Here is a 22,820-nt window from a genome sequence, read left to right on the forward strand (position 1 = left end):
CCAAAGCCCCATAGCGTTACCTGACACTACGCGAGCCAAGTTGGACCTATAATGGCGTCCAAATTGATAGTTGTCGCAACTCTCTTCACATGCAGCTCTGACTTGAACATGTCATCAGTGTAATATAAGAACAGCCTTTTAGGTTGGAACTTCTAAACAGCAGAAGTATCATTAACTTTCACCCCCAGTGTTAGTAATTTTCCTTAATGACACAACGGGTCTTCTGAATCAGACTTTGAACAGATCTATTCAGAAAAATCAGTAACAGTTTTCAAATTGTTTGCAGATATCATTACAGAATTTTACAGATTAGAAAAATAGTGTCATACTATGATTGTCCGTCAAATATACCACAGCAGCATTGACATCGACCCTACGCACGGCAAACCTTTTCTCGATATTCCACACTAATACCTGTACACTATTTTCAGATTTTCTCAAATGCCTTCAATGTTCTATCAATTTGTAAAACCTCATGAACATACATAATTTCCAGCACTCCCTGCACCTCAATCATCACAGAATGAAGTATTACTATACCTCGTACATATTCATGACCGAGAGACGGATTCTTATTGGTTCATTCACCATCACGTGTCAGCCGCTAGTTTTGCTGTTTACCAAGCGCACACGCTAGGATTTACGCACTTTGTTAATAAGCATGCTTGGTAGACTATCCATGCGCTAATCTTCCAAGCATGTGCTATACTAAGTAATCATGCGCGAAGTAAGCATGCGCGAACATCGCCCCAGCTGCATGAAAACATGGCGCCACACACACAACGTTTTCCTTAAACTCGGCAAAATCTTGGTGAATATGTATGAGGTATTCATAAAACAAATATAACATGGCTTAGTTTAAGTGGATAGTCGAAATAAGCTCCCTCAGGTATTGGACGTTGACAAACTAGTTCCCTGAGCTTTGCCTCGGACAATAGTTTGTCAGCCTCCAATACCTCGGGCAGCTAATATCGACTATCCACCCTCAAACCATGGTATATTTGTATATTGCCCTTAAAGCATCTTCCAGTGACTACCCTTTTTAAGCTTCACAACAAATATCCATTTTGTGGTACTCTTGTCCAACATGCAAGACTTCGACCAAAGTAGCCCCATAGCAGATACAAGGCACATTACTGTCAATTTCGTCAACAATCAAAACATTCGTTTTGGTATAATTTCTCATTTACACATTATCATGTAGTGCATGCCTCAGGTCCGAGTCGCCGTCCTTCATAAACATGCGATTATTCTCCAGTTGAAAATATATCCTCATTTTGTATTGTTATTGGTAAATTTACAATTGTAAATTTGAAAGTTAGTATCAAGTTTGACTCCTTATCTAAGATCTGGGCCCAAAAGGCTGATCTGTGGATCTGGTTAGTGCAAGTCCTTGCTTATTGCAGACAATTTTCAATTAATGGTAAGCATATTCTATGGGTTAGCAAGGATTAAGTGCTTACAGGGCCTGGGTGACCACAGAGCAGACAATTTTCAATTAATGGTAAGCATATTCCATTGGTTAGCAAGGATTTAGTGCTTCACTGCTTACAGGGTGACCACAGAGTTTCTTTGCTAGTTCTGTAAGCACGGAATGGTGATAAAAATTACGTGCTTAGCAAAAGCCACAAAATTTGACCTGAATAAGAAATTGTGACATGGAACTTGAACACGTAGTATTTATGCATATTGAACATTGTCAGGCTTTCCATTAGTCTGAGATCAGGCATTCAGGTGTGCAGAGTCACGGTCGAGCGTCTGATATATCCTAACATGCAAATTTTATGCAACCCCGCGTGCCAGCCAATCTGAGTCGACTTTACAAACTGTGACGTCACTTCGATTACAAATGTGGACTAAGCTGTTCATTGGTCAAATTGGATGCCATGTTACGGGTTACTGAAAACTCAATATATAAGGCGCCCACTGAATGGTCAGAATTTCGAGGTCAAGACACAGTGTTGTTTTGCATAATTACTCGCCGACTCACATCATAGACAATTGCTGTGCAAAGGGATTATTCCATAGACTAACTTTCCACTGTCTTCCGGTAAAATACAATATTTTCAAAACGATAATTGACATATAAACACAAAGCTGCTCAAATTTCTGGGAAGATTGTGAAATTCAATACAAAAATAAATACCTCTAGGTGAGCTAGATAAAACTATACACAACTAAAAGTGCAATCTGTATTAACTGCTAGTGATGCTTTCTTCATTCTTATTTCATAATCACCATCTTGTGATTCCAAGTTAATAGATGAAATAATTTCAAATTTTTCAAAAACGGCACACAAAAATCTGAAAGAAAAAAAATATAGTTAAGGCCAATTTTTTTTTTTTTTTCGGTCTCTGGTCAGACCAAAGTTCCGGCATTGACACAGGGACGCGGCTTTGTTTTTATTCTTCTTTTTTTTTTTTTTTCTTCAAGCTTCGATTGTACAGACAATTAAGGTAGGGTACTATTTTGCTTTTTTGGTGTCCTCATGTACATTGGTGTCCTCCATGATTTGGCTTGGTGCTCTCGATCATTTGCCTTGGTGCAATTTTCCATTCCTTGGTGCTCTTTGGTAAAAAAATTGAGGAGGTGCGGCAATAGAGGGCGCTGTTGGAGCTACCGCGGAACATTTTGGAAAAGAAAAAGATTGACGCGCATGATTAAAATCGACCAGAGACCGACTTTTTTTTTTTTTGGCCTAACTGTGGAATGTTTCTAGTTGGGATTTACGAAGTTTATGTCATTTATTCTAGCTATTTTTAAGTAAGATTTGAGGCTTTGCATGGTGAAGATACTAATGAATGAAAAGTTTGTGGAAACACCATATGGGAATAATAATAAGCCACTTGGCATCCCCACAGGATGCAACTTCACACTTCATCGATTTTGCATAAATGTGTTTACCTTCTTAGAGTTTAGGCACTCTCCTGAAGACGGTCAGAGCATACTGAGCGGAACGTCCAGTTCATACCTCTGGTTCTTTCCTTCTCTTAATTTGAGAAATCATTCCCACATGGTGTTTCTGCAAACCTTTCATTCATTACTAACTATATTTGTTGATTTTTTTTGACAAATTGGACATGCAGATTTGTGCTTTGTGGCTCAGGAATTGAATTGTCTTTGTGCTTTTGTACAAAATAAAATTCCGAAAATGAAATGCCCAGCTTAAGACCTCTGCAAAACAAAACAAAACAAAAACAAAAAGTGGTTGGAACAATTTAATTATATTCTTTGAATAAAATAAACTCCTGAAAGTTCACAAGCAATCCTTCAATAACAACGATATGGCTCTGATCTCCTTAATACCATGGTAACAAAATATCCTTTCATTAAAAAACAAAACCCACACACACAAAAAAGAAATCTTATGTACATGAAATTAAAAATCACTAATATTAAAGCCAGCCCAACCACGATGGAGGAGTAATCATATGAACGAGATGATTGGTTGACTTTCTGGTCAAGCTGCTGCAGCGGTAGAGGGGGCTGTTGGCAAGATGAATAAAATCTTGGGAACATTGGCGCTGGGATCCGAGAAATTCCAAGAATGCCTCAGGCTGCTTTATTCAAGCTTATGCACACACAAGGTATGCTCACTTAGAATTTCTTGCCTCCCAGCGCCAAAGTTCCCAAGATAAGCTTTTATTTATCTTGTTGATAGTAGTGACTTAAAGAGAACAAAATCAAACTTCAGTCTTGGAACGTGACTAAACTCATTGATGCTTTGCTTTTATCACAATGTACTCAATTTTAACTGTAGTAGTTTTTTTTAAGGCAGTTACTTCTTTTCTTTATGGATCTTCTGTTTTTAAATGCTGTACCTATCATTACTACCCTGACTTTGACTATCTCCTCCAGAGCAGTCAATATTCATACTATGCTATCCCTCAGAAGTCAATAGTAATACTATGCTATACCCCAGTGGTCAATATTCATACGATGTTATCGCACTCAAATGTGTCTTCCTCCTATTTTGAACCTATCTGTTTGGCCTGGCTTTTGACTATCTCCTCAAAAGCGGTCAATAGTAATACTATGCTATCCCCCAGCAGTCAATATTCATACTACGATATCCCAATCAAATGGTCTTCTTCTTAATATGCATCTTGATTGGCCTGGCTTTTGACTATCTCCCCCGAAAGCAGTCAATATTTTTACTATGCCATCCCCCAGCAGTCAATATTCATACTATGCTATCCCAATCAAATGATCTTCCTCCTCCTAATATGTACCTATCATGATTGGCCTGGCTTTGACTATCTCCCCCAACGGTCAATATTCATACTATGCTATCCCCCAGCAGTCAATATTCATACTATGCTATCCCAATCAAACGTGTCTTCCTCCTCCTCCGCTGTGTAACTGGGAACTGCCTGAACGTGCACAGTGGGGACCTGATGCGTTCTTGGCGGCTGCATGGTAGTCTGGTGCCTTGGACTGACTGATAACTGATGGTGAGGGGAGAGACCGTGGGGTGATAGACCCAGGGAAGTGGCGCTGTTGTCGGGACTGAGTAGGTTCGGCGAGCCCATGATGGAGGAGTGGCCGCCCGTGGTGGAGTTGGAGTAGTTTGAATGTTGGCTGCTGTTAAAACCACTCCCTATAAAAACAGAAACCAAATTTACATCTTTGTGATTTAATCATAACCATGCTAAATGCAACAGAAAGCAAAAGTTGTTGCCGATCGTTGCATTTAGTATTAACGCAAGTCCCACATTTCGTTGCATCTTGTTGAATTTAGCATGGTAATTGCTCATAGTGCCAAGGCTGATACAAGAGAATCCACCATTGCATTTTGTTGCGATTGGCACGGTTCTGATTTCAGGTGTGTGGGATCTTGTTGCATTTGGCATGGTAACTACTTATTGTGCCAGGGCTGCTACAATAGAATCCACTGTTACATTTTGTTGCAACAGTGGTAAAAAATTGTTGCAGACCGTCGCATTAAGTAGTCACTGAAGTCCCACGCTTTGTTGCATCTAGTTGCATTTGGCAGGCAACTGCTTATACATGTAGTGCCACAGCTGATACAACAGAATCCACTGTTACATTTTGTTGCAACAGTGGTAAACATTTGTTGCAGACCGTTGCATTAAGTAGTCACTGAAGTCCCATGCTTTGTTGCATCTAGTTGTATTTGGCAGGTAACTGCTTATACATAGTGCCAAGGCTGATACAACAGAATCCACTCTTCCATTTTGTTGCAACAGTGGTAAAAATTTGTTGCAGACCATTGCTTTAAGTAGTCAACTCAAGTCACATGCTTCCTTGCACACTGTTGCATTTGGCAGGGTAACTGCTTATAGTGCCAAGGCCGAAACAATATAATCCACTGTTCCATTTTGTTGCAACAGTGGTAAAAAGTTGTTGCAGACTCTCGCATTTAGTTGTATTTGCCTTGTTGCATCAAGTTGCATTTGGCAGGGTAGCTGCTGAAGAAGCAACATAATCCACTGTTCCATTTCGTAGCAACAGTGGTAAAAAATTGTTGCATCCTGTTGCATTTGCTTCGTTGCATCCTGTTGCATTTGTCAGGGTAACTGCTTACCAAGGCTGATACAACAGAAACCACCGCTGCATTTGTTGCATTTAGCAGGGTTCTCATTTCAGCCGTGTTGGATATTGTTGCATTTAGCAGGGTACCTACCTGTTGCAGCTGACGAGGCCGACAGACCGCCCAAACTCTGTGACAGTAGGCCTGTCTGTTGGAAGAATTGACTGAGTGAGGAAGCAAGGTCTGCGAATTGTTCTGGTGCTAGGGACCAATTCTTGAGGTCAGCTTGCTTCATACTCTCCATCAAACCTAGACAGAGAGGGAAAGCGATCATCAATTCGGGCGTTTCACAATGCAGTGCACCACCAAGAGTTTGCCACGCAGAGTTAATTTTTCCCAGTGCATTGTGGGAGATGGTGGACACATTCGCAGCGAGGGCTATTTGAAATTGTTAGCTTGTTTGGTCAATAGTTTTGTAAGAGTATGATTCGAGTATCTGTTTGCCCTTTTTTTTTTTTTTTTAACAATATGGTGTTTTTTTGGTAAGGCGGCAGAACGCTATGCCCCAATCCTTCACAAATTAGCTCAAGACGTCTACTAATTCTCAAATTGGCCATTTTTGTCGACCGCAAACCATGAAAAATGGACTCTCCGTGGCAAACTCTTGGTGGCGCACTGCATTGTGAAACGCCCGAATTACACAAACTTGTGATGGATTTACGTTACATTTTACCTTAACTCTCTGAACGTTTGTTCAGGAAACCTTTTGAATCTCCACACAGCTATTGTTTTTGTCAAGATTAAGTTAAGTGTTTATTTTTTCTTTTATTTTTCCTACTCTTTTCCAATTTTATAGATCTGATCAACTTCAAACTTGCAGAACATTGACATCATGATGATGTAATCAAGTGTCAAGAGCGTAAAAGGTGCCTTTTTTAGGTCCTATATGGCAAAAACTGTAAAAACTACCAAAAGTTAAATTTGGTTGAAACTTGGTAGGTACATAGAAAGGGACTTCGGATGATTTTGTTGATGTATGCTAAGTTTCTTGTATTTTTTGGGGGACTGAAGTAGCACTTGACAAAAGGGATCTTAAATTGCCATAAGACAATCCTCGTTATATTTTTCTTATACCACATGTATCTTCAATATTGCTGAACTGTTTTTTCCAACGAAGCTGATCAAAAGTTTTGGACTCATTTGCTGCACATTTTGCTTAACATACGTTTTAAAATACAGAAGTAAATTCAAACCTTTTTGAAAGGATGTTAACAGCTGTAGGTTGTAGATATTTAAAATGTCAACTACCTGAAAACATTGCAGTGTGTCTTATACCTTGGAACTGGGACACATCAACATCGTTCCAATTGGCCGTCCGGACGCTCTCTTTCAGGAGATCGAGATTCTGTAGCCAGTCTAGGTTGGAACTGTTGAGACTTAGGTTACCTGAAGAATTTCACAAGACGGAAAACAAGTTTATTAAAAGTACTTAATGGTAGTTTCATTTCGGAAGTCAGTACACAGCACACATGTTCTATACTCAGTGTTTCCTATGAAATGTTAAAATGAAATTCCATAACTTTTCCAGGACAAAATTAGAACTTTACACGACCAGTTCCAAGGCTGTTTTGGCATCTTAGGAGCCTACTTGGTATAGGGCTTGCTCAATGAGGGCCATCTCTGTAGCAGAACTGCAACTGCATATTTTATGCAATAAAGCACGCATTGCGCAGTGTTGAATATGTTTTAAACACATGCGCTTGTTGCTCGAAATGTGTTCGAAATATGACGCAGCCGATGCGCGTTTATGCAAGTTGACGCTCAAAATGCTGACGCCATGGATGGTCGGTAGGAAATGTCATATGAACGAGACCTATGGATTGGCCAGTCATCATACGGAGGCAAGGGACGCCACTCCCTTTCAGCCTTCCAGTTTGAAACAAGACTACTGAGCACCACAAAAGCATCACAATGGTGCACTGAACATGCACCAAGTATAGAGCATACAAGCATAAAGAGGAAGTATAGCAAACTGGAATGCAAACTGGAAGACTGCCATAGCCAAAGATTATGCATCATGATGTATGGGTTGTGCCGAATTCCCTGACGTTTCCAAATACACATGGGTCTATGAAGCCACTTCCCATAGACGCATGTGTTAAAGGGAATGTACAACATTTGCTTTTGCTGCACTTTTCAGAAATAAATGGATTTGGATTAGTATGTTACAGCAAATATTGTTAAACCGACTTGTTTCAAGTTTTGGGTTTGTAGATGCTGGAAAAAAACAAGAAAACCAATCATGTTCTTATAGTCTGGTTCCCTGACCCAACTTAAAATGAAAAGGAGCAATATATACACTTTGGGGAATTGTAAGGTCAGAGAATCAGTCTAGCACGCTTGTACCCCTATACAGGTGTGTAATCGTTTGCAAAGAAAACGCGGAATAACTAATTATGACAAATTAGGAGCACTTTTTGAAAAAAGCCAGTAATCTCCAATGCTGGTCGGCTGACCAGCGTTGGAAAAATACAATTTTTCTGAAAATGACATCAAACCAGGAGCCACGATTTTTCAGGATGCTTTAGACTGTCATTCCCGAACAATCCAGTAAAGATATTTCGCGATAATTTGATCATTTCATTTTGTGATGTTTGCAAATGTTGTATCCTCCCTCTAAGGCTGGTCGTAGCCAAGTAGCTTTCGGACATGGCCTGACTCACCTAGGTATTGCTGTGATTGCTGCAGCTGGCTCCCGTTGGGCGAGCCTACCAGCGATTGCTGTGGGGATGCAGTTGCACTATCCACCTGATGAAACTGTGACAATGGGCCATCTACAAAAAGAAACGATATTCAATAATTTCATTGAAGTTATCTGAGTTTTCAAGGATCACGCACTAGCCTAGAAGCCCTTGACAAGACTTATTACAGTAAACTCCGGCTAAACCGACATCGTACAACTCCTCAAATTGCTCAAGTCGGCAGTCTGACTAAAGTCCCGATTGTCTGTAATGCATTTCCATTGAATATTTTATTTCTAAGTCGGCTTTTATACGTCGCCATTTCGCTCAAGTTGTCGTGTTACTCTCGGTCCCCTTTCCATAAAAAGCATTACAAAATCCTTTGTGTAAGTCAGCATTCAACAAATCACGCATTGGCATCGACTTCCTGTATTGCAGTTGGCAAAATGTCGAGCGAAAAGTAGTTTCGCACGGCCCGTGATCGCTGCATGCATCGGTGTCTAAAAAGGGTGTCCTACTGCATACATCGCATATGCATCGTGAGCATATCAATACCAGTACCCCCTCTAGGCTGTACGCATGCGCTCTGTCCATTTTGGGGGTCGTCTTATTGAATGACTACTGCTGCAGTCAATGCGTGCGTGGTATATACCGGACCACGCACGCATTTAATTCGTTACTGTGCACGTACATACATGTATGTATCGTGGTCTCCATTATCAATACCCCAACTGTGATGATACGATTCGAGGATTAATTTGCTGGATTCAACTCAAGCATTAAGGAGATAATCCAGGGTAAATTGAAGCCAATTAGTGCAATGAATCATGTGTGCAAAAGACCATTCATGTAAGTCGGCAAAATGACGACTTATAGCAGATATCGGCATTCGCGTAAGTCGTCACAAATTCTCGGGTCCCGAGAGTGCCGGTTTAGCCTGAGTTTACTGTATTTTCAAAAAGGGGAGGTTTCAAATGCACTTACTCATAGAACTTTCAAATACTGATTTATATAAGCTCCTGAAGGAGGCACTGAGATCCTCGATGTTGGGGTTGGATTCAAATAACTTGGTCCCGACATCTTGGCCTGGTTGCTGCTGCTGCTGCTGCGATTGTAATATCTGCAACTGTTAAGAGGAAAACCACACCATAAACAAAGTAACACAAATTTTTAAGTGTTAACCATAGAGCTATATTAAATTACTAGAGTGCTAACTTCGTGTACAAAGTAATGCCTGCTGGGCGCATCCATGTTTGTGCACAAACCTATGGAGACCTAGACATTTTGTACGGCTTTTGTACGGCTATTTGCATATCTGCGTTTGTATTCCAAACCGGTGCGTTACCGAAGCCAATACGCCCAAACCCGAAATGCACGATCAGCAAATGAGTGTGTCATTTTGCTCTACGCAACCAGCGCAACGCGTGCGCGTATTCGCTGCAGATGCTTTTTGCCGTCACGTTTTTTGAACCGTCAATGACGCGCTTAAGTTGTTTGCGTGTCTTCTACTTGCGCGTTGCATTTAGAATACACTTTCAAAATTCAATGCATCTAATTTCATTATGTTCTACAGACACGCACATGAATTCAAAATGTCTGCGCCCAGGACGGCTTCAAAGCGTCTCCGCGCGCAGAATGAGGAGTTAGCGCTCTAGTAATTTAATATAGCTCTATGGTGTTAACACACTGTTCACGAATATTGACAATTCTAGTACAATATTTTCAATGGCATTTAAAAGGCCGCGGTACTCTTGCTATGTCCTTAATTTAGGGGATTTTTTCAAATATTCTTTTTGCTGGTGTAGTGTAAGGAAAATAGTATTGAAAGTGAAACAGCCGTAGTTATTTCAATTTACAGGGCTTTCTGTTTGTTAATGAGTCAACGATACCGCGCAAATATTACACAAACTGTATCAAAAACATAACAGACTTCGGGAATGTACAGATTTTTTTGTATATACATACTTGTGCTTTAAAAATGTACCCAACTGTAACACACAGTTGTGTTTTACTATGCTCTCGAGGACAATGCTTTGTGTTTCCCTTTGTCCCTGTAATATAACACTCTCCCATAGACTAAGCACACAACACGGGTAAAATCAACCCTGGTCGGAACCAGGGTTGAAGGCTCTACCCAGGTAGAAAATCTGAAAGCTACAACCGACCCATTTACACACTGGTGTTAGTGTGAACGAGTTTGATCAGAACCAGTTAGCTCACGATGGACGTTTAAAGATTTCAATCTGGGTAGGCGGGACAATATATGGAGTCTGGCCTAGTGGTTAGGGTTTGTGACTCATGATCAGAGGATCAGGGGTGAGAATTCTTCTGCTAGCCCTATGCTGTGTCCTTGGGCAAGCCACTTTATCCCAACTTGCCTATATCTCCACCCAGGAGTATAAATGGGTACCGGCATTAGCTGGGGAGTAACCTGCGATGGACCAGCATCCCATCCAGGGGAAAAGCAATATTCTCAGTCGTTTCATTCCAAGGAAACTGAAATATACGTCAGCCAAATGAGCCATATTGGCTTGGGACAGACTTTGGCGAGAGGATGGCGTAAACAGTGTTCCCGGGGCCTGTACCTGTTGTTGAAGTTGGGCAGCTTGACTTGGGATGTTGACACGGTTGATTTGGGCGAGCGTGGGCGATATCACACCCTGTATGCTTCCCCCGGAGCTGTGTAGACTGTCGTCAGGACTGTACGGTGACGACTGGGGAGAAAAAAAGGGAAAAACAATGACATTACATTTCTATTACTTAATGGAATCGATAGCAGATATTACGCAGGAAATCCTCACTTCCTTTCCTCTAATGGGAAATACATGTAGAAGTTACTGGATAACTTCTGACAACCAGTGTAGCAGGCATGCTGATAAACACTACTAGGAAAATTACTGCTTCTGGTAACCTGACAAATGCTAATATTTAGGTCTACAAGTTTACATGTAGGGTTGGTAAATAACCTTTATGAACGGGCAAGTGCAATGTAATTTTTCAATGCAATCTTTTGCTTTTGCCGTTTTTGATAATGCGCCTTAGTGTCCCATTTAAAGGGTATATAGGCCTACTACATTTGCTTTTGCTTTCATTTTCATTCGTGGATGGATTGAGGGTTAGTATTCTACAGCAAATATTGTTACACTGTCTTCTTTGACGTTTTGGGTTTGTAGATGCCGGACAAACCGAGAAAAAATAATCATGTTCTTGTAGTCTGCTTCCCTGACCCCACTTAAGATGATACAGAGCAATTTATAGACGTCAGGGTCAGGGAGCTGTAAGGTCAGGGAATCAGTCTAGCTGGCTTGTACCCATTCACATGTGTGTAATTGATTGCAAAGGAAATGCGGACTAACTAAATATGATAATTTGGAGAAGTATTTGAAAGAATTTTTTTCCCCCATGCTGGTCGGCCGACCAGCGTTGGAAATTGATACAAAAATCCCACTTTTCTTGAAAATGTCAGCACACCAGGTGCCATGATTTTACAGGATGCTTTGGACTATTATTCACTAGCAGTCTAGTAAGGTATTTTGTGATAGTTTGGTAATTTTGTTTTTTGATGTTTGCAAAAGATGATATTGAAAGCTTACTGATTTGGCTCATTCAACTAAAGCATTGTGTAGGTATTAATAAATATTCAGTTAGTCAGCCAGAGTAGAACACAGTTATGAGATTACAAGAACCGAAAAAAATAGATCACAATACATAAAACAAATATTCAATTCCAGTGCCGTCCATTTGAAAAAAAAAATTCCTAGCGCACATTTGTAAACAAGAAACACAATATTGGTTTCATTGTGGTTTCCTGAAGAAAAAAAACCCACACCAACAACATGTAATGAGAAACCAGAATTGGATCAACTCAAATGTTGTCTAGACTTTTCATGATCAATGGGCCTATATTTGCAGGACCAAAAAAAGAAAAAAGGTAAAATAAAACAACTTCGATCGGATCTTGGAATCTGCGGGCCAACAAATGCGTGTTCACCTTATATTGACCTTTGACCCCATAGCTGTAGGTCAGATAAAGAGGGTCACCATGGACATTTTTTTTTGTCTGACCAAGGACATGTTGACAGCGCTACTTTTAAAATTGGACATTATTTTGACCTTGACCCCGTGATGACCTTTGACCCCAGTTTGGTCATGTGATATGTTGGGGCTGGGCCACTGATACCTTTTGACAAAGTTTGGTTGAAATCGGTCAAAGTACGTAGAAGCAATAGACAATGTCAACGTTTGTTGCTAATGATGCTTTGTTGAGCTGCTACATGTACCCGCAGCTAAAAATAAACCAAAAATAACATTTTAAACCAAAAAGAAAAAAGGCGGGGGAAATAAACCAATACAAAATAAAAAATCTAAATCAATTTCATTATGTCATATTTTTATCTCACGATCTAGCACAAATTAATCAACCCACGCGGACACTGTTGCAATTTTAGGGCGGTCCATATTTTTTTAATACTTCCTGGTATACGCTTGCATGTGTCATGGTTAATAAATAGCATCACAGAGTATTTTCTATAACCATTCTGGATCACAAAAACCTTGACCTGATCTGGGCAAGGCTCTGTGGACAGTAAATTTCATAATCAATTTATATTTTAAATAACCGTGGACACAGTGACCAAAGTGGATCAGACTTCAAAGACAACAAGGTCAAGGTCATCTTTCACTTTCATGTCTATTTCTGGTACTGCATATTTTAATGCGGTGGCTGAAAATGTTTTGGAACATGAAATTTTATTGAATCTGTTTTATTTTCGTTTTTTAGGGTTTTTGTACATGTGTTATTTATATTGTGTGTCTATATTCGTACAATGTACAATGATTTTTGTGTGTAACTATAAAAATGTACATGTACATCTTCCTTGAATCGTGTTATTTTAGAATTTTCATTTTGACTACTCATAATGATATTAAGCAAACAATACAAAAACAAGTAGCAGTGCTCGCACGCCCAGTGTATGGGAAAGAATTCCATAAACGTACGCCACTAGTTTTTCCCTGGAATGACTAATCAGCTATCAGAAAGCAGTAACATGTCCTAAAAAGTGAAATTTAGCAGGGAAAATATTGAAGCATTTAGTGACAAAACAGTTAGAATTTTTCAGACCAGTCTCATAGGGTTTGTACACAGGGTGTCAAGTGACGTCCGTGTATGGAATTCTTTCCTATACGTGTATGTGTATTACCCACAACATCAACAACATAGATTTCATAAAGTAAACAACAAAATATACGTGTACCCTCCACACACACAAAATATATACAATTTCTGGTGTTCTGTTGAGGGTAATATAAAACTCTTGTTTTCACTGTAATTTTCAGAAATGGATGGATTTGGGGATTGGTGTTTAATAGCGAATATTGTTACACTGACTTGTTTAAAGTTTTGTGTTCATAGATGCTGGAAAAACCAAGAAAAAAATGTTGTTCTTGTAGTCTGATTCCCTGACCCTACTTCAGACAAAACGGAGCAATACATACTGTAGACGTCAGAGAATTGTCAGGTCAGGGAACCAGACAAGCTGGCTTTCACCTGTTCACGGATGTGAACCGATTGTGACAAAATGTGTACTAACACAATTTGGGAAATTGGGGGCAGTATTTGTTTTTTTTAAGTCACTTTTTTTCCAACGATGGTCAGCCGGTTGGATCTTTATTGGAAATAGATACAAAATTTCAACTTTTCTTGAAAATGACAGCACACCAAGTGCCATAATTTCACAGGATGCTTGAGACTATTATTCGCTTACAGTCAAGTAAGGTATTTCATAATAATTTGGTAATTTTGTTTGTTGATGTTTGCAAATGTTGTATATCACCTTAAATTCAACATGTTAAAATCTGAAGATTCAGGACAGTTAGGGGTAATGATAAACGATACAAAAATAAAAAAAATATTGAATTATTGATTTTTTTTTTTAATGTATTTGGTGTGAATTTGACCTTTTACAAGGTTAGTAGCCACTGGCTTGTGTTTCTTCCTGAGGCTTAGTGCCAGTCTAATCCCTACAGCCGGTGACCTTTGACACGAGTGGGTTTACTCATTAGGTTAATACATGCCCATCTCCCTCAATTTCCATTGTAGATTGCTCCAACCAGGGTGCACAGACAGGTGGTATGTGGAGGTACTTTTGGGTACAATTTCAAGGCGCTGCTCTACTGTTAGTAGAAAAGTTGAGCAATATTTACAGCTCAACTGCTCTGTGCTATGGGCTCTGTGCGCCAACGAACGAGGGCGCGTTTTTACCTCTTTTGAGTCTCCATGGACGGGACACACAGCGTGCGCGTACTGTATTGGTTAACGCGCGAAGTGCGCACGACTTCCTGAATGTGCAAAAGCTATCAGCCACCGCGTCTTGGCGTGAACGTCAGGCGTCGTCGGCGCGCGAATACGTTCGAATTCAACTTGCGATAGTCTCCGAGACTAATCCCCGCCGCCAATAACTTTGGATACATTTGAAATACGCAGTGGATGGATCAGGAACCAGTCTAGGTCACCCTTAACCCTCCTTTTCTGGCTGTTGATGGGATACTTGTGCATGGATTCCAAAAACCCTGAAAGTTGACCACTGGTGGTGCAATTCCGGACCCTCGAATAGCAAAATTAGCTTGTAAAAGTTGGAGTTTAAAAAATTATATCGAGTACATTAATTTCTTACGAAAATCACCCTTGGGAGAAAGGCCTTCGTAAAATTGTTACTAGCATCTCAATTTATGGTATCTGAAAAATTGTGTGACGTGAATGAAAAGTATCGTGCCAAAAATTGACCTCTCACTTGCGAAAATCTAAAATACATGTGGACTAGTGGAACTCGGAGCACTTGTACTTAAAGATGAACACAATAATGACAATGCCTGATGCTCAACTAAAGACGCAGCACATTCAAGATAAACTAAGTGGGGTGTATTTTGCGCTATACACATTGGCACCAGTATGCGCACGCAAGTACTGTGTGTGTACCGTCTACGGGGCTTTCAAAATATGGTCAAACAGCTCCCTCTTTTGTTCCCACACGGAGTCCTATAGGAAGACTTCTTACCCGATCACTGTTTCTCCTTTTTCTCAGCTTTTGTCTGGTCGGGAGGCTGTCTTCCTGGGGATTCTGGTCAATGGCCCAGTAAGAACCCTGTCAAGAGTAGCACAGTAAAAACAATGATTGGTACATTTATTAAATGATAAATTTAATTAACGATCAACAAATGTGGGAATGAATGATTCCAGATATTGATCAATGAATCTGAAATACTGTAATGATTTTAGCATGATATTTTTATGATGCATAGTAGAGAAATTCCACGGAATTATAAACATCGATGCCAACATTTCAAAATGGTCAAAATGCCACAAATGAAACATGGATATCATTTTGAAGCTTATTATCTGTATTTTATTGAACTATAGTTTATTTCTAATAATGTTCGACAGTTGTAAATGAAAAATTAATTAACCCTAACTCCATGGGCATTTTTGCTAGGATGTAACCTCAATCCTGCAAAATCCTCCAACTGCCTCCATGTAAAAATTGCACACAGCCTTAATCCTCCAAAATCCTCTATTATTTCTTGAGTGTGGTCCTTGGAGGGGTGACCACTGCCTCAATCCTGCAAAATCCTCCAGCAATCACTGTCAATATGTTGAGGCAGAGCCAGTGACATCCTGCAGCCATGCGGAGGATTTCAAGTATAATCTAGGCCCAAATTAATGCACGGCTGAGCAAAACTCCACCACACATTTTTGCCATACAGCCTCAATCCTGCCAAATCCTCCATTTTGCAAAGATGATTTTGGAGGATTTGGGAAGGCTAGGGTTAAATGAAAAAAAACCCCAAAAAACAAACAAATCCAGCAAAAATGCATGCTGTAACTCTCATGGTATGAAAAGCAGTGTGTAGATTGAACAAATATTTTGACACTTTGCCAAACTCTTATCAATAAAGGAAAACTGGATTAACACGTCTTACTGTTAGAGGTTGTCCTGCTTCCTATAATTACGTCATGCCAACAAACAGCAGGATATTGGGTGGTACATGTAATCTCGGCTGGGTCAGGTTCGAGATTGTTCCTCAAAAATAATACTCCCCTCCCCCAGCTTAAACCAAAACAGTTGGCCAAAGGACCTCATAAAGTTTTTCAAAAATGATTTAACCCTAAATCACTTCAATCCTCCAAAATCCTCATGGCGGTCTTGAAAAATAGGGCAGCTACATGTAGGTCGGACATTTTTTTTTGCCAATTTTTTTTGCTGATTGAATGGGGTATTCAATTATAGGCCAATTTAAGCCTGAACTATTTCCAATGCACTACGAAAGCTGTACAAATAACTGGCCACAAAAAGTGATACAAACTGACCTTAATTATTGTCAAAAATATTTATGGTCGAAAATTCTGAAGAATCATGGAAAAATCAGGTCGATATGCACAACACTGTCCGTACAATATTTACAGAAACATGTTGAAAACCCCTGTTTGTTTACGTTCAGTGTGGCAGCGAATTTTGTCTTGCCTAAACGCATCTCAGGAAGTGAATAAAGCCATCAAACATGTCAAATTTTGAGCACTTTCATTCAAACCCTGACTTACTGTCAGGTTCCATGCTATGTAGAACAAATACATACACTCATATCTGTCAATGTCTGTACATAGTAACGTATACTGAAGCATAAAGAATGTCCAAGTATTTCTGCAAATGCACAATTTCAAGTGTTTACTGGTTACAGACCAATCTTGAAGGCCCCTCCAATGGTGAAAGCATTGTGCTAGCTATTGTTCAAATAATCCAGTGCAAGGCCATTGCTTTGTACAATAGCGTGCACAATGGTTTCTCCATTGAAGGGGGGCTTGTCAGTGTACAGTGATCGTGATTCGTAAACAGAAAACTTTTATGATTTTATTGGTGACATTTTACACAATAAGTTTTTTTTCCAACCAATGACTAATATAGAATTAAAAAAAAAAGCATTACAATAATAAAGAACAACAATGGTAATCGGTTCTATGGGAATGCTTAACAAAAGATGACATAACCCACAAACTATTTACATTATTATTTCTTTTTATGCTTTGTGTACTTTTTCTGGTTGACTGATGTTCATTTGAAGCAATAGGATTTCAGATTCTGTGAAAAAAAGTTTGTGGGATAAAGCTACATGTCAGCATGCTCTTTACAATGGTCTCGCAGGTTTTGAAATGAATATTCACAATGACTTTCAAAGTGCAAAGAACTTCAACATTTGCCCTTTCAAACTCATTTGCCTTTGTTTGCACAACACTTTATGTCCCGTAAACAAAGTAAAATATTTAGAAATCAAAAACCACTTTCATAGAATTTGTAAACAATTAGCCAAAAGTTGTGTGAACTAAGTAAGGTAAGGCCAAGAAAATATAAAAAAATGTTGTTTGTCCTACTACATTGGGGAAAAAACAACAACAAACAAACAAGTGGGTGGGTGGATGCATAAAAAAATATTGGCTCTAAAAAAACTTTGTTAGCAAGAAAAATAGGTGAGATGATGCATAATTGTTTGTTTGTTCTTTTTTTTCAAAAAATGAAACAAAATGTCAAAAATGGAGGACAATGTTCATAAACACTAGGGGGGAGCACCATAAGTTATTTTTGTTTAATTAAAAATTAAGGTTCTGCATGGTTTTCTAGATCTGGTGGAGTCATAGGAAACAGGCATTTAATTCTTGGCCTTTGTTTTTAGATGTGCTCATTGTTGGACATGCATGACTATTTCTTTTGGCAAATTTTGTCTTGCAATCCATAAAGTTCTCTTTGACCCTAACCTTCCAAAATCCTCTTTGCAAAATGGAGGATTTTGCAGGATTGAGGCTATATGGCAAAAAAGTGTGGCTGATTTTGGAGGATTTTGTCTTAGGACGGACCTTGTGTTGTTTATGCTCAGCCATGCATACATTTAGACCTAAAGTATACTTAAAATCCTCCCCACTGCGCCAGGATGACATTGGCTCTGCCTCAACATATTGACAGTGATTGCAGGAGGATTTTGCAGGATTGAGGCAGTGGTCACCCCTCCAAGGACCACATTCAAGAAATAACGGAGGATTTTGCAGGATTGAGGCTGTATGCAAATTTTACATGGAGGCAGCTGGTGGATTTTGTAGGATTCAGGTTGCGTCCTTGCAAAAATGCCTAGGGAGTTAGGGTTACAATGTCATGTGCTCAGCTGTGCTATAAAATTTGGCCCAATTCTGATTGAATTACATTGTATTTACTATTTTCAATTCCTATTTTTATACTAACCTTTCCCGGGTCATCTTTCGATCTGGCTACTTTCATGAAACACTTGTTCAATGATAGGTTGTGCCTGATTGAGTTCTGCAAAAAGAATGAAAAAATGAAGAAGAAAAAAATGATCAGTATAATATTGCTGACAATCATTCTGCTTACAAACTCTACTGCTGTGCATTTTCAATTAACCCTCCCTCTCTGGCTGGCAATTTCAACAAGGCCAGCCCAGCAGTCAAAATAAATCAAGTGACTGTTTTTAACAGTTGGGTGCCCCCTGCCTTCATAAAGCATGATTGACTGGCTGTGATTGTTATGAAACCCGATATAGCTATGCTTTGACTGTCGGAGATTGATAAGCCAGCTGTGCCTACCAGTCACCTGCTTTTGTCTGTTGATGGAATTTGACTGTCACTAGAACTATGATCTGACTGTTGGTGACTAGCCTGTGTAAAAGGCATGGCAGGGGACAGGCTTGAACTTTTGACTTTCAGCTCAGCAGAGACCTTTTTTTTTAAAAGAAATCTGTGAATATGCATTTTGTTTTCCTCGACACACAGCCAGATTTCCAATGAAATCAAAATGGTTTGGTCGTAAACATCGCGAGGAAGTGATGGTAGTTCCTCTTTTCTCAAAAATGACAGGAAATACTAAGCGCAATGGTTACACAGGATGCTTGATCCTATTATTTACTTACGATCAACAAGTAAGGATATTTCATGATTTTTTTAACAGTTTCATTTGCGAATGTTTACAAATGGTGTCTGTCGCCTTTATATTACGGCCTGGAATATTGGGCTACCAAACACATTTGAAACGAAATTATATCAATTGCCTAAACGTCCACGAAACGATCCTTTAAAAAAAAAAAGGACGTTTTTAGTATTATTCCTGCTAGAACCATGCGAGAACGAAAAAAAAATTGGGGGGGGGGGGTTCATAATTTTGCCCTGGAAAAATCGAGCTGCGAGTGCTAGTTGCGAATCCTGTCGCACAGTGGTTGGCATTCTGCGGACGTGTAAGAAAAATTTGTGCCCTGGCCTACACCGCGTTACGGGGAAGTTGCTTGAAATATGATCTGACTGTTGGTGACTAGTCTGTGTAAAAGGCATGGCAGGGGAAGAGGATTGTTTTTCTTTTACTGTCTGTGAGTAGGAGGATAAGGTATGGCAACATTTTCCCCTGAACATTTTTTTTTTAAGAGACGTCGCAAAAAAGGCAGCCACTGCGTACACCACCATCTTTTGCCAAACAAAATTGGTTAAAGTGGTCAGAAATTGCCTCAGATTGAACAACTGAGCATCTAGAATCCAAAAATTGTCCGGGGGCCCTTAAGCGGGCCAAGACACTGTACAATTTTTGAATCAATTTTTTTGGGGAACAAAATTGTTTTCTGGCCCCCCCCCCAAAAAAAAATTGTGTTCTGGATCCGCCCATGCATGTAGGTCTGGTTTCCATTCAAGTTTCCATTACTTTGGCCTGGCATACAACAAAGTTAACCCCACTCATGCCACTCCTATACTTTTTGAGCAAGGTGCAACACCCAGATTTGGTTCCCCAGGGGAAGAATGGGGGAAATTGGCATAATTTGGCCGCTCTGAACCGATAGACTCAGGCTGGTAGAGTGCAAGTCACTACCGCCGACTCTTGGATATCACGCCCACTACAACTGTCAAAGTGGAGACGGGTTGACACCAGCACGTAGCCCAGAAGTTTTACGGAAGCAAAATGCCCTTTTCAAGCCTATAATTGCAGAATTGCAACATACATGTAACACTGCGAATCTAATGATGAGGTTTTTAATTCAACAGAGCTTGAAGTGCTTCGTAAAAATCACTAGGATGTGTGTTTTGAAAGGTACCATGTTCAAATACGGTAAAAAAAAATTTATATTCATTTTCTTACTTTTATTTATTTTTTATTGAGAAGAAATCTGCCCCATGAATGACACACAGTCGAGTCGCATAATCGTAATGAAAATGCTTATTCTCGACTATCTCGTGGCATGAATTTTGATAAATCTTCATTTCATCTCTTAACTTTTAAAGGGAATATAGAAATTGCTTTTCCTGTAAGTTTCAGAAATTGATGGATTTGGGGGTTGTTGCACTGACTTATTTGAAGTTTTGTGCTCATAGATGCTGGAAAAACTAAGGAAAAACAATCATGTTCTTGTAGTCTAATTCCCTGACCCCACTTCAGATGAAACAGAGCAATTTATAGATGTTGGGGACTTGTAAGGTGGAGGAACCAGTCTAGCTGTCTTGCATCTGTTCACGGATATGTAACTGATTGCAAACAAAATTTGGACTAACTCAATTTGGTAAATTGGGGTCAGTATTTGAAGGAAAAAGTTTTTTCCAACGATGGTCAGCCAACCATCGTTGGAAACTGATACAAAATATCCACTTTTCGTGAAAATGACAGCACACCAGGTGCCATGATTTTACAGGACGCGTGAGACTATTATTCACTGACAGTCCAGTAAGGTATTTCATAATAATTTGTTATTTTTTTTTGTGGGTGCAAATGTTGTATATTGCATTTAACCCATAAGTACTTGTTCTAACTGTTACATTGTATTACATTGTGTTAATATTCACTGAAGAATGAATAAAACCATAGAGTGCTCGGGCAGTTTTGGGCGCCACAGTTTCGGACTAAAGAGTTAACAAATGCTGCAATATAATGCAATCAAATACATTGCGACTGAAGTAGAATTGACATTTTAAATAGCTCTCTCATGGTGATTAGAGCCATCCTGCTCACAGGGCAAATTTACTTATAACTCATTTCATATAACTTTTGCGCTTTTAAGTCATCATGCTTAAATATTCACCCCGTGAACAAGATGACACACAGTCGCATACTCCCAATGAAAATGCTTATTCTCGATTATTTCGTACTCGTAGCATGAATTTTGATAAATCTTCATTTTATATTTTAACTTGTCCTATTAAAATTAAATGCGAAAAAACCCAATAAAAAAACCCACAAATCAAAAGACTGAATCAACAAAAAATGTTACAAACGAGTACATATTAAATGATGTATTAACAGTAGATGTGCAGTACACATATTAAAACTGTGACACTGACAATGCATGGCAATGAACACAAGTAACGACCTGTAGAGCGCCCTCTATGATGAATCATAAACAGTCAATTTTTCCCTGCAAAAAAAAGCACCTCCAAAAGCTCCAAAATTCGATGTCATTACATAAATCAGTGAAGCATACCTTCCAACCACTGCCTGCGTCTCTGTAGTAAGGAAAACTGTCACATATCCACTGGTAAATCTCGCTTAAGGTCATTCGCTTTTGAGGCGCGCTGTTGATGGCGAATGTGATGAGATTGGCGTAACTGTACGGGGGTTTGCCGTCCTTCGCCGCTTGCTGCGATTCGTCCCACACAGCGCTCGTGTCGTGAGGCGAACTGGGGGACTTTCTCATGGGTATCGTTCCTTTGCTTTGGTCCACAAGTGCGTTCCGTCCTTGCTGGTTCTTACCGGGGATTCCACCCCCGTTGAGAGCACCTCCGACCGTCAATCTCGGTAGCCAGTCCATCGCAGTTAGACTGCTCTCCAAACTCAATTCCGTCTCGGCCGCCATCTTGGATGTTTCTGATCAGTAAATGGCGCCTCTTCACACTAGCGTATGGATACTGATTCTGCGAACCCGCAACCTTTCAACTTCCGCATTCGGATCTGGCTAAAATTAGCCAGCCAAGTTAACATTAAAGATACAATGCCAAAGCAAAAACTTCCTGATATGACACTTGTGATGTCACTGCGGGAAGCTTTTCCGCTGAAAAAAAATGTGAGAGTGCACTACGTTTAATAGTTTGCGGAAGCCGCAGCGCGCTGCCATATCTGGGCATCATACCCCCCGCGAAGACTGCCATGGTAGCCGCTTCCTTCTTACGTCATAGGTCGTCTATTGAGTGGTCACGTACCCATAATCTACACACCATGCTTTAGGCCATCATGCACATGTACATGGGTCGTTACGTGCAGATTAATTACTGAAACTATCGTAGAATAGGTGATTAGTGCTTAAATTACCTGTAAAAGGCTGTAAGCATTATTTACGAGTATTCGTTCGTGTGCCAAAGTGGTGATACAAAAGTAACCCTGGAAATTTGCCGCGGTGCAGCGAGGCCATTCCATTCACAAAAATTGATTGTTTCTAGTTGCCGAAAAAAGGCCGATGGAAGTTGTAAAACGTTGGGGCTAATTTAACGAGATAGTTAATGGCGCGTCGTGCAGGCACTTTTTTTTTTGGGGGGGTGCTATTTTGGGCTAATTGTATGGCCATGTTTT

General features: G+C 39.8%; 1 protein-coding gene across 2 annotated transcripts; it reads right to left on the reverse strand.

Moving 5' to 3' along the window:
* Positions 1–2,985: 2,985 nt before the first annotated feature.
* On the reverse strand, positions 2,986–22,362 carry LOC119732169 (forkhead box protein J2-like). Of its 2 annotated transcripts, none has more exons than XM_038205583.1 (9): positions 21,739–22,362; positions 18,516–18,590; positions 15,291–15,377; positions 10,821–10,949; positions 9,220–9,361; positions 8,218–8,328; positions 6,803–6,940; positions 5,648–5,803; positions 2,986–4,600 (listed from the first exon to the last, which is right to left on the reverse strand). In XM_038205583.1, the coding sequence occupies exons 1-9, from the start codon at positions 22,108–22,110 to the stop codon at positions 4,311–4,313; spliced, it is 1,500 nt and encodes a 499-aa protein (XP_038061511.1). In that variant the 5' UTR covers positions 22,111–22,362; the 3' UTR covers positions 2,986–4,310. The 2 variants fall into 2 exon arrangements, with proteins under 2 accessions (XP_038061511.1, XP_038061512.1); XM_038205584.1 differs by having other exon boundaries at positions 6,830–6,940; positions 21,739–22,361.
* Positions 22,363–22,820: the final 458 nt, after the last annotated feature.

This window comes from Patiria miniata, unplaced genomic scaffold (assembly GCF_015706575.1).
Source record: "Patiria miniata isolate m_02_andy unplaced genomic scaffold, ASM1570657v1 HiC_scaffold_24, whole genome shotgun sequence".
Classification (NCBI taxonomy): Eukaryota; Metazoa; Echinodermata; class Asteroidea; order Valvatida; family Asterinidae; genus Patiria; species Patiria miniata.